Source organism: Salvelinus fontinalis, chromosome 5 (assembly GCF_029448725.1).
Source record: "Salvelinus fontinalis isolate EN_2023a chromosome 5, ASM2944872v1, whole genome shotgun sequence".
NCBI lineage: Eukaryota > Metazoa > Chordata > Actinopteri > Salmoniformes > Salmonidae > Salvelinus > Salvelinus fontinalis.
Genome location: NC_074669.1, coordinates 46,474,151 through 46,490,177, shown reverse-complemented (window position 1 = coordinate 46,490,177; position 16,027 = coordinate 46,474,151). Strand labels below are relative to the sequence as shown.

Genomic DNA, 16,027 nt, shown 5'->3' with positions numbered 1-16,027 from the left:
CCGGCTTCTTCACGTGCGGGATCGTTTGAGACCAGCCACCCAGACAGCTGATGAAACTGGGTTTGCACAACCGAAGAATTTATATACAAACTTTTAGGAAACCGTTCAAGGGAAGTTCATCTGTGTGCTCATCGTCCTCACCAGGGTCTTGACCTGACTGGTATTCTGTTCCATGCCTCTACATTTTTTTAAAGGTATCTGTGACCAACAGATGCATATCTGTATTCCCAGTCATGTGAAATCCATAGATTATGGCCTAATGCAATTATTTCAATTGACTGATTTCCTTATATGAACTGTAACTCAGTAAAATCTTTGAAATTGTTGCGTTTATATTTTTGTTCAGTGTAGTTACAGTTAACGATCTAGTTAATGTGTTTTGAATTTTCCACATCCTCTTCCCCAAATGAATTAGCCTATGATATTAGATCCATATAAAGATGTATGTAATTTATCTTCATTCAAAAAATATATATCTGGAAATTCTGGTCCTATTTTGACAGTAAAATAGCAACTATAGTCTAATTGTCAATCCAAAATTACTTTCTAAGATAATTACTCATGATTTGAGTCTGACTAAATCATGGGCTGGTGCAACCAACTGTAAAAGTTAGTGGGACAAGTGACACCATGGGGAAATGTATAGCCCTGTAATAGTAATGAACACTTATAGTGGGTGTTGATTCAGGGGAACACATATGACAGGCACTAATTTGCAATATAAGTCATTAGCTTGGCTTTTATAACGTATAAGGCTTAAGCAGACAGAGAACAAGAAGAAGCACAGTGACAGCAGAAAAGATGCTGAGACAGATCGACAGCACAACAGGGAGGCAAACAAAATGGCTAGAGCAGAGGCACAGTTAAAGTGGTGAGTTGTATCTCCAGTGGTACTTTTACATATTGTATTTGTTTTAAACATGGGCTGGTTAAAAAAAGAGGAGGACCATGTCTCATCAGTCACTGGTACAGAAATGGTTGAGAAACGCTGTACTGTACTGCCAATGTTGTGTCAGCACTACTGCCTGTGTATATGGGGGGATGAGTTGGCGGCACTCGCAGTGATTTAGTCTGGTGTGGGTAAAATGCCAGTCCGCCCCAGCGCAATTTACTAGTATGGCTATCTCTGACCTCTCCATGCTCGCAAAACCTTCGTAGCAGGTTAGGAGAGCATTTTCACTTACCCAAACCCTTTTCCTAACCTTAACCTCCGTCTCCAAACCTGCATGTTAATTCTCCTAACCTGCTGCATAAAAGTCATTTCGGTACCAAAGTGGAGTGAAAAGAGTGTTTCTCAAACCGCTTGAGCAGCATTCAAGATACAGTGGGGCCAAAAAAGTATTTAGTCAGCCACCAATTGTGCAAGTTCTCCCACTTAAAAAGATGAGAGAGGCCTGTAATCTTCATCATAGGTACACTTCAACTATGACAGACAAAATGAGAAAAAAAAATCCAGAAAATCACATTGTAGGATTTTTAATGAATTTATTTGCTAATTATTGTGGAAAATAAGTATTTGGTCACCTACAAACAAGCAAGATTTCTGGCTCTCAAAGACCTGTAACTTCTTCTTTAAGAGGCTCCTCTGTCCTCCACTCGTTACCTGTATTAATGGCACCTGTTTGAACTTGTTATCAGTATAAAAGACACCTGTCCACAACCTCAAACAGTCACACTCCAAACTCCACTATGGCCAAGACCAAAGAGCTGTCAAAGGACACCAGAAACAAAATTGTAGACCTGCACCAGGCTGGGAAGACTGAATCTGCAATGGGTAATCAGCTTGGTTTGAAGAAATCAACTGTGGGAGCAATTATTAGGAATTTGAAGACATACAAGACCACTGATAATCTCCCTCGATCTGGCGCTCCACGCAAGATCTCACCCCGTGGGGTCAAAATGATCACAAGAACGGTGAGCAAAAATCCCAGAACCACACGGGGGGACCTAGTAAATGACCTGCAGAGAGCTGGGACCAAAGTAACAAAGCCTACCATCAGTAACACACTACGCCGCCAGGGACTCAAATCCTGCAGTGCGAGACGTGTCCCCCTGCTTAAGCCAGTACATGTCCAGGCCCGTCTGAAGTTTGCTAGAGAGCATTTGGATGATCCAGAAGAAGATTGGGAGAATGTCATATGGTCAGATGAAACCAAAATATTACTTTTTGGTAAAAACTCAACTCGTCGTGTTTGGAGGATAAAGAATGCTGAGTTGCATCCAAAGAACACCATACCTACTGTGAAGCATGGGGGTGGAAACTTTGGGGCTTTTTTTTTGTTGCTTTGGGGCTGTTTTTCTGCAAAGGGACCAGGACGACTGATCCGTGTAAAGGAAAGAATGAATGGGGCCATCTATCGTGAGATTTTGAGTGAAAACCTCCTTCCATCAGCAAGGGCATTGAAGATGGAACGTGGCTGGGTCTTTCAGCATGACAATGATCCCAAAAACACTGCCCGGGCAACGAAGGAGTGGCTTCGTAAGAAGCATTTCAAGGTCCTGGAGTGGCCTAGCCAGTCTCCAGATCTCAACCCCATAGAAAATCATTGGAGGGAGTTGAAAGTCCGTGTTGCCCAGCAACAGCCCCAAAACATCACTGCTCTAGAGGAGATCTGCATGGAGGAATGGGCCAAAATACCAGCAACAGTGTGTGAAAACCTTGTGAAGACTTACAGAAAACGTTTGACCTCTGTCATTTCCAACAAAGGGTATATAAAAGTATTGAGAAACTTTTGTTATTGACCAAATACTTATTTTCCACCATAATTTGCAAATAAATTCATTACAAATCCTACAATGTGATTTTCTTTTCTAATTTTGTCTGTCATAGTTGAAGTGTACCTATGATGAAAATTACAGGCCTCTCTCATCTTTTTAAGTGGGTGTTAGAGGCACAAAATGTATAGTTGTGTAAAAAAAGAAACCAATTACCATAGTCTTGCATTACAATAGATCTGTCTATTTTGCATCACCTATGGTTTTGCAAATAAACTACTGGTATAGTAGCCCAAAGGCCTGCAGATGGTTTTATGCCTTTTACATTTCCCGTAAGTAGGCAAGTGCCCTAATTGTCAACATTGAAGCACTGGCACAAACAGACTTTAAGGGATGGATATACTAGACAATGTGTATCATACACACTTGGGATTCTTGTGTTAATTTACCACAAAAAAAAGGTAAACAAGAGGGTAATGGGGTTCAGCATTGAAATACTGAATAGGTTTTAGTAATGCTATATTGCATATAAAAAGGCACACACAGATTGACTTTATTGCTCAGTTTATTTAGACGTTATATTTGTCACATGACAGTCTTTTTCATTACAAATAAGACATATGCATCACACTCTAATCACTTTTGAAGTCATTAGTGTATTTCCTAAATTAAGGGTTTTAATAACAGTTTGACACGTTGGGGATCCAGTTTCCTTTTTAATGATAAAATGACATTAATATACATTCATAAAAAATAACTGCTAGGGTAAAAATTCGGCACATAACAGTGGTTCTCTGTCCTTAACCTCTTGTAATCTTGTCTCAGTGCAATGTTAACATGTAATGTCCTGGCTCTTTCACATGAGCGCAGACAGACTTTGGATGCTCGACTCTCCATTGGTCTGTCCTGTTCTTAGAAAATATCCACTCTTTCTCCCTCAGCAACACTTCTTCCCCCTCTTCCTCCTCTCTCTGTGTCTGTGAGAGTTGATGTCAACCGTTTCCTTCTCTCGTTCCCGCTCCCTCTCTGCACGACTCTGACTCTGCTTCTTTGTCCGAAGGACCATGTGAGTGAAAGCCATAAACATCTGAGGGAAGGAGATGGGAAGAAATAGAGGGGAGGAGCGGGAGAGGTAGAAGGCAAAGGAGCGAGACAGGGCAATGACTGTAAAATACATACACACCCTGATACATACGGTTATGTTGGAGTCATTAAAACTCGTTTTTGAAGCACTCCACAAATGTCCTGTTAACAAACTATAGTTTTGGCAAGTTGGTTAGGCCATCTACTTTGTGCATGACAAGTAATTTTTCCAACAATTGTTTAGAGACAGATTATTTCACTGTATCACAATTCCAGTGGGTCAGAAGTTTACATACACTAAATTAAGTGCCTTTAAACAGCTTGGAAAATTCCAGAAAATAATGTCATGGCTTTAGAAGCATCTAATAGGCTAATTGACATCCTTTGAGTCAATTGGAGGTGGATGTTTTTCAAGGCCTACCTTCAAACTCAGTGCCTCTTTGCTTGACATCATGGGAAAATCAAAAGAAATCAGCCAAGACCTCAGGAAAACAAATTGTAGACCTCCACAAGTCTGGTTCATCCTTGGGAGCAATTTCCAAACGCCTGAAGGTACCACGTTCATCTGTACAAACAATAGTACGCAAGTATAAACACCATGGGACCACGCAGACGTCATACCGCTCAGGGAGGAGACGCGTTCTGTCTCCTAGAGTTGAACGTACTTTGGTGCGAAAAGTGCAAATCAATCCCAGAACAACAGCAAAGGACCTTGTGAAGATGCTGGAGGAAACAGGTACACTAGTATCTATGTCCACAGTAAAACGAGTCCTATATCGACATAACCTGAAAGGCCGCTCAGCAAGGAAGAAGACACTGCTCCAAAACCACCATAAAAAAGCCAGACTACGGTTTGCAACTGCACATTGGGACAAAGATCGTACTTTTTGGAGAAATGTCCTCTGGTCTGATGAATCAAAAATAGAACTGTTTGGCCATAAAGACCATCGTTATGTTTGGAGGAAAAGGGAGGAAGCTTGCAAACCGAAGAACACCATCCCAACCGTGAAGCACAGGAGTGGCAGCATCATGTTGTGGGGGTGCTTTGCTGCAGGAGGGACTAGTGCACTTCACAAAATAGATGGCATCACGAGGAAGGAAAGTTATGTGGATATATTGAAGCAACATCTCAAGACATCACTCAGGAAGTTAATGCTTGGCAGCAAATGGGTCTTCCAAATGGACAATGACCCCAAGCATACTTCCAAAGTTTTGGCAAAATGGCTTTGGCAAAAAGGACAACAAAGTCAAGTTATTGGAGTGGCCATCACAAAGCCCTGACCTCAAGCTTATAGAAAATCTGTGGGCAGAACTGAAAAAGTGTGTGCGAGCAAGGAGGCCTACAAACCTGACTCAGTTACACCAGCTCTGTCAGGAGGAATGGGCCAAAATTCACCCAACGTATTGTGGGAAGGTTGTGGAAGGCTACCCGAAAACGTGTGAACCAAGTTAAACAGTTTAAAAGGCAACGCTACCAAATACTAATTGAGTGTATGTAAACTTCTGACTCACTGGGAATGTGATGAAAGAAATAAAATCTGAAATAAATCATTCTCTCTACTATTATTCTGACATTTCACATTCTTAAAGTAAAGTGGTGATCCTAACTGACCTAAGACAGGGAATTTTTACGAGGATTAAATGTCAGGAATTGTGAAAAACTGAGTTTAAATGTATTTGGCTAATGTGCATGCACACTTCCGACTTCAACTGTACCAGTACACATGGAAGTGCTATTCCTTGGAAAAGGAGTGGCCGCCATGACTAAGGTGAAATAAGATAACCGTTTTAGAGATATGACCATAGTCACACTTCTTATAACACCACAGCCCATAATTCCCTGTGAGAGACATATCAAGTCTCAAGCTGAGCTTTCCCCAAGACATCCGGGATATTTGAGGCTTAATTTTATTTTTGACGGAGCTGACTATTTTTATTTTACTATTATTACTAGGAGGAAGTGAATGAGGTACACCCTGGGTTTAGAACATGGCTGCTAGGCTCACCTCTTCCACATTGATATTTTCTTTGGCACTCGTCTCAAATACCCGGACGCCCACCGACTCCCCGAAACGCATTGCATCATGGGAGTCCACCTGCTTCTTTGAGGGGTCGTCATTCTTGTTCCCCACTGAGGGAGGGTGAGAGAGAGAGGTGGGGATGAATGAAAGATGTTGTTTTGGACAGCACAGTACACTACATGACCAAAAGTATGTGGACACCTGCACGTCAAATATCTCATTACAAAATCATGCCAAATCTGCTATAACAGCCTCCACTCTTCTGGGAAGTCTTTCCACTAGATGTTGGAATATTGCTGCGGGGACTTGCTTCCATTCAGCCACAATAGCATTAGTGAGGTCGGCACTGATGTTGGGCGAATAGGCCTGGCTCGCAGTTGGTGTTCCAATTCCTCCCAAAGGTTTTCTATGGGGTTGAGGTCAGGGCTCTGTGCAGGCCAGTCAAGTTCTTCCACACCAATCTCAACAAACCATTTCTGTATGTACCTAGCTTTGTGCACGGGGGAATTGTCATGATGAAACAGGAAAGGGCCTTCCCCAAACTGTTGCCACAAAGTTGGAAGCACAGAATCGTCTAGAATGTCATTGTATGCTGTAGCATTAAGATCTCATTTCACTGGAACTAAGGGGCCTAGCCCAAACCATGAAAATCAGCCCCAGACCATTATTCCTCCTCCACCAAACTTTACAGTTTGCACTATGCATTGGGGCAGGTAGCGTTATCCTGGCATCCCCCAAACCCAGATGTCGGACTACCAGATGGTGAAGCGTAATTCAGCACTCCAGAGAACGAGTTTCAATTGCTCCACAGTCCAATGGTGGCGAGCTTTACACCACTTGGCATTGCACATCGTGATCTTAGGCTTGTGTGTGGCTGCACGGCCATGGAAACACATTTCATGAAGCTCCCGACGAACAGTTATTGTGCTGACGTTGCTTCCAGAGGCAATTTGGAACTCGGTAGTGAGTGTTGCAACCGAGGACAGATGATTTTTACGGGGTCCAGAACTTGGTGGTCGCATTCTGTGAGCTTGTGTGGCCTACCACTTCGCGGCTGAGCCGTTGTTGCTCCTAGACGTTTCTACTTCACAATAACAGCACTTACAGTTGACCGGGGCAGCTCTAGCAGGGCAGAAATTTGACGAACTGACTTGTTGGAAAGGTGGCATCCTATGATGGTGCCACATTGAAAGTCACTGAGCACTTCAGTAAGGCCATTCTACTGCCAAGGTTTGTCTATGGAGATTGCATGGCTGTGTGCTCAATGTTATACACCTGTCAGCAACGGGTGTGGCTGAAATAGCCGAATCCACTAATTTGAAAGGGTGTCCACATATTTTTGGGATATATATAGTGTGTGTCTATCAGTTCACAATCAGCCATAGCATTAACACACTGGACTGGAAGTCAAAAGTCATTCCTCAGTGATTTTCCTCCTTACTAATTTTCTATCCATTCGTCCAATCTACTCTATCTTGCCATCTACTTTACTCTTCATCCATCCATCATCTCAGCACACCAAACTCACCTAGGATCTTACAGACGTTGTCACAGTTCTGAGTGATCTCATTAAGCCACCTCTTCACGTTCACAAACGACTCTGGGTTGGTGACGTCATAAACAATAATCACACCGTGGGTATTTCTGTAATACCTGGTAGGAGAAACAGGGAGAAAGGGGAAAATAGCAAAGGACTGTAAAGAGTACTGTATAAAACAGGAAATCACTATATTGTTTTTCGGGAGATAGTTATTGTTGGTTGGCTGGCTGGCACTCTGCCCAGGCTGGTATCAATTAGATGTCGGCCGATTATGATTTTTCAACGCCGATACCGATTATTGGAGGACCCCAAAAAAGCTGATACCGATTAGTCAAACGATTTTTATATATGTAATAATGACATATACAACAATACTGAATGAACAATGAACACTTGTATTTTAACTTAATACATAAATAAAATCTATTTAGTCTCAAATAAATAATGAAACATGCTCAATTTTGTTTAATTAATGCAAAAACTCAGTGTTGGAGAAGAAAGTAAAATTGCAATATGTGCCATGTAAAAAAGCAAAAGTTTAAGTTCCTTGCTCAGAACATATGAAAGCTGGTGGTTCAATATTCCCAGTTAAGGAGTTTTAGGTTGTAGTTATTATAGGAATTTTGACGCGTCGACTATTTCTCTCTATACCATTTGTATTTCATATACCTAAGACTATTGGATATTCTAATAGGCACTTTAGTATTGCCAGCCTAATCTCAGGAGTTGATAGGCTTGCAGTCATAAACAGCGCTGTGTTTCAAGCATTGCTAAGAGCTGCTGTCAAACACAGCACAGTTTGAATGAATGCTTACGAGCCTGCTGCTGCCTACCACCGCTCAATCAAATATCAAATCATAGACTTAATTATAATAAACACAGGAATACGAGCCTTAGGTCATTAATATGGTCAAATCCGGAAACTATCATTTCGAAAACAAAACGTTTATTCTTTCAGTGAAATAAGGAACCATTCCTAATGGGTGCCAACCCAAAGTCTAAATATTGCTGTCACATTAAACAACCTTCAATGTTATGTCATAAGTATGTAAAATTCTGGCAAATTAGTTCGCAACGAGCCAGGCGGCCCAAACTGTTGCATATACCCTGACTCTGCGTGCAATGAACGCAAGAGAAGTGACACAATTTCCCTAGTTAATATTGCCTGCTAACATGAATTTATTTTAACTAAATATGCAGGTTTAAAAAAAATACTTCTGTGTATCGATTTTAAGAAAGGCATTGATGTTTATGGTTAGGTACATTCATGCAACGATTGTGCTTTTTTCGTGAATGCACTTTTGTTAAAACATAACCCGTTTGGTGAAGCAGGCTGTGATTCGATGATAAATTAACAGGCACTGCATTGACTAAATGCAACGCAGGACAAGCTAGTTAACCTAGTAATATCAACCATGTTTAGTGATTATGTTAAGATTGATTGTTTTTTATAAGATAAGTTAAATGCTAGCTAGCAACTTACCTTGGTTCCTTGCTGCACTGGCGTAACAGGTGGTCATCCTGCCACACAGTTTCCTCGTGGAATGCAATGTAAATCGGCCATAATCGGCGTAACAAAAATGCAGATTACTGATTGTTAAAAAAACTTGAAAAATTGGCCCTAATTAATCGGCCATGCCGATTAATCGTCGACCTCTATTATTAATAGCACTTAACTGAGTTAATGACTAAGCTAAAGACCCTGGGACTAAACACCTCCCTCTGCAACTGGATCCTGGGCTTCCTGACAGGCCGCCCCCAGGCGGTAAGGGTAGGCAACACCACGTTTGTCACGCTGATCCTCAACACTGGGGCCCCTCAGGTGTGTACTTAGACCCCTCCTGTACTCTCTGTTCACCCACGACTGCGTGGCCAAACACGACTCCAACACCATCATCAAGTTCTGACGACAACAGTGGTAGGTCTGATCACCGACAACAATGAGACAGCCTATAGGGAGGAGGTCAGAGAACTGGCAGTGGGGTGCCAAGACAACCTCCTCTCCCTCAATGTGAGCAAGACAAAGGAGCTCATCGTGGACTACAGGAAAAGGCGGTCCGAACAGACCCCTATTCTCATCAACTGGGCTGTAGTAGAGCAGGTCGAGAGTTTCAAGTTCCTTGTTGTCCACATCACCAAAGAACTATCATGGTCCAAACACACCAAGACAGTCATGAAGAGGGCACAACAAAACATTTTCCCCCTCAAGAGACCCATAAAATTGTCAGAGACTCCAAGTCATGGACTGTTCTCTCTGCTACTGCACGGCAAGCGGTACCAGAGAGCCAAATATAGGACCAAAAAGCTCCTTAACGGCTTCTACCCCCAAGCCATAAGAATGCTGAATAATTAATCAAATGGCCACCGGACTATTTACATTGACCCCCCCATTTGTTTTGTACACTGCTGCTACTCACTGTTTATTGTCTATTCATAGTCACTTCACCCCTACCTACATGTACAAATTACCTCAACCAACCTGTACCCTCGCACATTGACTCTGTACCGGTACCCCCTGTATATAGCCTCGTTATTATTACTTTTTAATTTAGTTAATTTGGTAAATATTTTCTTAACTCGTCTTGAACTGCACTGTTGGTTAACTTCTTTGATATAGGGGGCAGCATTTTCACTTTTGGATGAATTGCGTGCCCATAGTGAAATGCCTCCTACTCTGTCCCAGATGCTAATATATGCATACTATTATTACTATTGGATAGAAAACACTCTGAAGTTTCTAAAACTGTTTGAATGATGTCTGTAAGTATAACAGAACTCATATGGCAGGCAAAAACCTGAGAAAAAATCCAAACAGGAAGTGAGAATTCTGAGAAGGGTCGATGTTAAAGTAATCTCCTATTCAATTCCCTGTAATATATGGATCTGTTTGCACTTCCTACGCCTTCCACTAGATGTCAACAGTCTGTAGAACGCTGAATGAAGCGTCTAGTGTGATGTGAGACCGGATGGGAGGTGTTTCAGTCACTGGTCTGGCAGATTGCCAGTTCTTGCTCACACGCTTTCCTCATGATATCGCCTTGCGTTCCATTACTTATACAGACATGAAGAAATGCTCCGGTTGGAACGTTATTGGATATATATGATAACAACATCCTGAAGATTGATTCTCTACTAAGTTTGACAAGTTTATTCGACCTGTGATATAACTTTTTTGAAGTTTTCGTCCGACGTTTGCCTGCATCTGCGCGAGCACTTGGACACGCAAAAGTAGCTAAGTAGCAAAAGTAGCTAATTGGACATAAGTAATGGACATTATCGAACAAAATAACGATTTATTGTGGAACTAGGATTCCTGGCAGTGCATTCTGATGAACATAATCAAAGGTAAGGGAATATTTATGATGTAATTTTGTATTTATGTTGACTCCAACATGGCGGAGAAATGTTGTTAAATCTGAGCGCTGTCTCACATTATAGCATGGTGTGCTTTTTTAAAAGTCTGACACAGCGGTTGCATTAAGAACAAGTGTATCTTTAATTCTGTGTAAAACATGCATCTTTCATCAAAGTTTATGATGAGTATTTCTGTTATTTGACGTGGCTCTCTGCAATTACTCCGGATATTTTAGAGGCATTTCTGAACATGGCGCCAATGTAAACCGAGATTTGTGGATATAAATATGCACATTATCGAACAAAACATAAATGTATTGTGTAACATGATGTCCTATGAGTGTCATCTGATGAAGATCAAAGGTTAGTGATTAATTTTATCTCTATTTCTGCTTTTTGATACTACTATCTTTTGCTAGGAAAATGGCTGTTTTTCTGTGGCTATGTACTGAGCTAACATAATTGTTTGGTGTGCTTTCGCCGTAAATCCTTTTTGAAATCAGACATGTTGGCTGGATTCACATGTGTAGCTTTAATTTGGTGTCTTTCATGTGTGATTTCATGAAAGATTGATTTTTATAGTAATATATTTGAATTTGGCGCGCTACATTTTTTCTGGATTTTGGCCAAGTGGGACGCTACCGTCCCACCTATCCCAGAGAAGTTAAGGGCTTGTAAGTAAGCATTTCACGGTACGGTCTTCACTTGTTGTATTCGGCGCATGTGACAAATAAAGTCACATTGATTTGACTATAAAACAGAAAAAATCTGAAATTAAATCTTACAGTAACCAACTGTGGTGATAAACAGTGTTTGTATTGATATATTGACGTACAGTCGTGGCCAAAAGTTGAGAATGACACAAATGTTAATTTTCACAAAGTCTGCTGCCTCAGTTTGCCATCATACACTTTGCATATACTCCTGAATGTTATGAAGGGTGATCAGATGAATTGCAATTAATTGCAAAGTCCCTCTTTGCCATGCAAATGAACTGAATCCGCCAAAAAACATTTCCACTGCATTTCAGCCCTGCCACAAAAGGACCAGCTGACATGTCAGTGATTCTTTCATTGACACAGGTGTGAGTGTTGACGAGGACAAAGCTGAAGATCACTCTGTCATGCTGATTGAGTTCGAATAACAGACTGGAAGCTTCAAAAGGAGGGTGATGCTTGGAATCATTGTTCTTCCTCTCAACCATGGTTACCTCCAAGGAAACACGTGCTGTCATCATTGCTTTGCACATAAAGGACTTCACAGGCAAGGATATTGCTGCTAGTAAGTTTGCACCTAAATCAAACATTTATCGGATCATCAAGAACTTCAAGGAGAGCGGTTCAATTGTTGTGAAGAAGGCTTCAGGGCGCCCAAGAAAGTCCAGCAAGCACCAGGACCGTCTCCTAAAGTTGATTCAGCTGTGGGATCGGGGCACCACCAGTACAGAGCTTGCTCAGGAATGGCAGCAGGCAGGTGTACATCTACACGCACAGTGTAGAGAAGACTTTTGGAGGATGGCAGCAAAGAAGCCACTTCTCTCCAGGAAAAACATCAGGGACAGACTGATATTCTGCCAAATTACAGGGATAGGACTGCTGAGGACTGGGGTAAAGTCCATAGCCAGGAAATTCCCCAGACATTAATCCCATTGAAAGGATTGTTGTCAATCCTCAAGAGGCGGGTGGACAAACAAAACCCCACAAATTCTGACAAACTCCCAGCATTGATTATGCAAGTATGGGCTGCCATCAATCAGGATGTGGCTCAGAAGTTAATTGACAGCATGCCAGGGCAGATTGCAGAGGTCTTGAAAAAGAAGGGTCAACACTGCAAATATTGACTCTTTGCATCAACTTCATGTAATTGTCAATAAAACCTTTGACACTTATGAAATGCTTGTAATTATACTTCAGTATTCCATAGTAACATCTGACAAAAATATCTAAAGTCACTGAAGCAGAAAACTTTGTGGAAATTCATATTTGTGTCATTCTCAAAACTTTTGGCCACGACTGTATAGCTTCTATACGTGTAGATAGATCATTGATATAGATGATAGATTACGTTGAAGTGATGGTCCTGAAGCGTTCCTGGCCCGCCGTGTCCCAGATCTGCAGTTTGACTCGCTCCCCGTCTATGTCCACCGTACGGATCTTAAAGTCCACACCAATTGTAGTGATGTAGCTGCCTGCAGGCCAAAGCAGAGAGGTTAGAAACACACACGCACACACCACATGCTAGGCACACATTCACAATCTTGAAAAAAATATAGAAAACACAGTTCCTAACCACTCACACATTCACATCGTTTAATAGTATATACTGACCAAATAGAGAACAGCAACTCACCAGAGAAGGAGTTATCTGCAAATCGTAGTAGTAGACTGCTTTTCCCTACATCTTGAACAGAGAGGTTAGACAGGCATGAGAGGTTAGGTGATTAGGCCTTTCTTCATTTACTTCTGAGTACACAGTATCAGGCTACTTATTGTCCTATTACAAGTAGCCAACATACAGCAAGCTATATCACTACATCATGGGTAAATGTTTTAAAATCTATCATATTGTCTGAAGAGTTAGCGACAAATAAGTCTACTTCGTCAATCATCAGAGCCGTAAGCTTGGTGAGTAAGTGAGGCATGTTCATCATAATCACCCAATGATTAAGCAGATTGACTGATATTTGCTGTATTACTAAGGAGATTAAAACAGTAACATTAGCCTAATCCTTTAAATCACAACTCAGAAAATATGACCTGTCTGCTAAACATCAGTGTCACAGCACAGCTACCAGCTACACTTGAATTACACTACTATTTTAACACAGACAGAGTAAGCACTAAGGGACCACATGAACATTGTATGAAGATGGAAGTTAAGATGCACTGACTGGAGTCTCCAATGATGAGCAGTTTGAAGAGATGGTTGTAGTCCTTTCCCGGGCCCGCCATTTCTGCAGACAGTGCTGTTGGTTTCAGTAATCCTCTCCCAATAAATGCAGTTCCACAGGAACAGTTTCCAGTCTTCCCAAATCCCAGGATGAAACAGTCTCCCCCCTATGCTACCAGTTCAGAATGGAAGATGTACAGAAAACATCCTCAAAACACTTCCATTGCAATTTCATTTCCTGTTGATTTCCCAGATCAGTTCCAGTCCACTCCAGAATTCTTTTTCAATATTACAAACTAGTTCTGTTACCAGTTAAATCAAGCATTCCGTTGTCGTGCTAAGGCCTCGGTTAGTTCTGGTTCCACCTCAGTTCCAGTTCCTCCCACTAACTCCAGTAGGGGATTCCTAGTTCATTGCAGCACCACATTCCAAATCATCACAGGTTCACCTAAGTTTTCTTTCCACCAGTCCAGTGCAGAAATGTGTTTTTCCCCCTTAGTTGGGCTGCAGTGACAGATGTCGAAGGACTTCTGACACTTTAAACTCTACACAAGGGCAAAGAGACTATCCTCATCAAATTGCGGTCTGGCAGTCAGTCACTTCCTCCATGAGCGTCTGAAAGTGCTCATAGTTGTTGGTCTGTGTCCAAGGTAGATCGATTGTTGTTGCTTGATTAGCTAATACTTAGATTCCAGTGGGTAGCCCATGGATGTAAGGATTCACGTCACTGCACTTCTCAGTTACCACTCTTGCAAATCCCACAGTCTTGCTGTCATCTCTGCGTCAAGTTATCACGCACCTCTTACAAGAAACAAAATAACAGGCAGAGGGGCCTGAAGGGCAGGACAAGCAGAGACCGAAAGCAAAAATCTGAGAGGGTGAAGTACGTCCTCTTTCAATCTACAGTCCATACAACGTTTTCATCCATTGAACTGCTTTGGTCTCAATCGCTTGGTTTCACTTCCTCTCTGAGCTATGGGAAGAGAAATGTTGGGCGCCTTCACAGTATTTGGTTTGTTTCAGGCTTTCCTCAGCTCCCTTGTTTAGACCATACCCTGAAAAAGAGCATCTGTATGGCACATTTATCAATGACAATACTGTATACAGGGACAGAGTAAGGAGACAACCTGTAGTCTGTCAATTCCCTGTGACCGCATGCCAACCCAGTCCCTGTATGCACCCTCCCTTCCCTGTTCACTAGCACAGCTGTCTCTCTAACTGTAACGTTTCCAACCTTTTGCCCTCTCTCCACACACATTAAACATAGACCTATATGAACCACACCTATATGAAACAGCCTGCATATATGGTTGAAGGCGTAATGGATTGGGAAGAGGTTATTAAAACAAAATGTCGGGTGAAAGGTTATAGTGTTAAATAGTATAAAGCGTGTATCAGAAACATTATTTTTCTTTGATATTCACTAAGTGACCAAAGTATTTTTAGAGACAGCAAAAGAATCCCTCATGTCTGTCCGCGTCGCCGATTTAGGGCGAAAGAATGGCAAGAACTGAGGACAGTTTTCGCCCCATAATAAACACATTAAAAAAAGAGTACATGTGGCGAAAGTTAGTTCTTGAAAATAATTCCTGACATATTCGTACAAAGTTACAATATTTTCTATGGCTTCTTCATCGTGATTATCAATGAAAACATTACTGAAAACCCTGGGAAAGTGTCCCTCCCTAGTCCCCACCGAAACCCACAATCGTCAGCTGTCTGAGGAAAAACAAGCTGGCTAGGTCGCAACAATAACACAATTCGTAAATTAGCTACAATCGCAAACTACTCAAAAACAGTTGATGACAAACCACAATGTTTGATTTAATTTAAACCATAGACATGTGGGTTTAACACACTTACCTACCATGTAACCAGAGAACATTATCAGCCGCTAGGATCAGTAGTGACTGCCTGAGCTGAGGCTAGATTCGTTTGTATCCGGGATCTTTGGGGATCGCTATTTGCTAGCCGCTCACCCACATACGAAGTTAAAAGTTACTTTGTCATAAAAATGTAATGAGCGCAAAACACAACTCAGCTAGATGACGGTATAGGAATAATTCCTCGAGAGTAGCTAAGTTTCTATGCGTCGTGCTACAAAATGATCAATAGCGATGACTTGTGCCGGTCAGTCGGAAAGAGAAATACGAGAATCTGTTGACCGTTCCGGGGGGATGACTCAGGAAAGGTCGGAGCCTTAGACTAGTCAACGGCCCGACGTCTTCAGGCCACACATGAGTGTTGTTGAGTCACTCGCATCCAAATCATGTGCTTCTCTCTCCTCTCTGTTCACCCCATCTCCCATCTTGCTCAATGTGCTTTATCTTGTCTCATCAATACATACAAAAAATAGGTCTGTTTGTACTATACTTGTTTAATGTGATTATAGCAGTAGGCTGGGTTACTTACACTATCTCTACAA

General features: G+C 41.7%; 1 protein-coding gene across 4 annotated transcripts; it reads right to left on the bottom strand.

The window, feature by feature from the left end:
- Positions 1-3,262: 3,262 nt before the first annotated feature.
- Positions 3,263-15,922, bottom strand: LOC129855702 (ras-related protein Rab-35-like). Of its 4 annotated transcripts, none has more exons than XM_055923644.1 (7): positions 15,466-15,922; positions 13,604-14,671; positions 13,063-13,113; positions 12,778-12,901; positions 7,348-7,472; positions 5,805-5,929; positions 3,263-3,802 (listed from the first exon to the last, which is right to left on the bottom strand). In XM_055923644.1, exons 2-7 carry the CDS (start codon positions 13,662-13,664, stop codon positions 3,653-3,655), a joined length of 636 nt encoding a protein of 211 aa, XP_055779619.1. In that variant the 5' UTR covers positions 13,665-14,671; positions 15,466-15,922; the 3' UTR covers positions 3,263-3,652. The 4 variants fall into 4 exon arrangements, with proteins under 4 accessions (XP_055779619.1, XP_055779616.1, XP_055779618.1 ...); XM_055923641.1 differs by having other exon boundaries at positions 13,604-14,657; XM_055923643.1 differs by having other exon boundaries at positions 15,470-15,922.
- Between the last annotated feature and the right edge of the window lie 105 nt (positions 15,923-16,027).

Bases quoted from the DNA above. Each gene is read 5' to 3' on its own strand.
- LOC129855702 (XM_055923644.1), bottom strand. From the start codon at position 13,664: ATGGCGGGCCCGGGAAAGGACTACAACCATCTCTTCAAACTGCTCATC. The intron at 7,473-12,777 runs GTAATCTATCAT...TTCTCCTACCAG, and splicing joins TTCAGGACCATCACTTCAAC to GTATTACAGAAATACCCACG. The intron at 5,930-7,347 runs GTGAGTTTGGTG...ACCCTCCCTCAG, and splicing joins CAACGTCTGTAAGATCCTAG to TGGGGAACAAGAATGACGAC.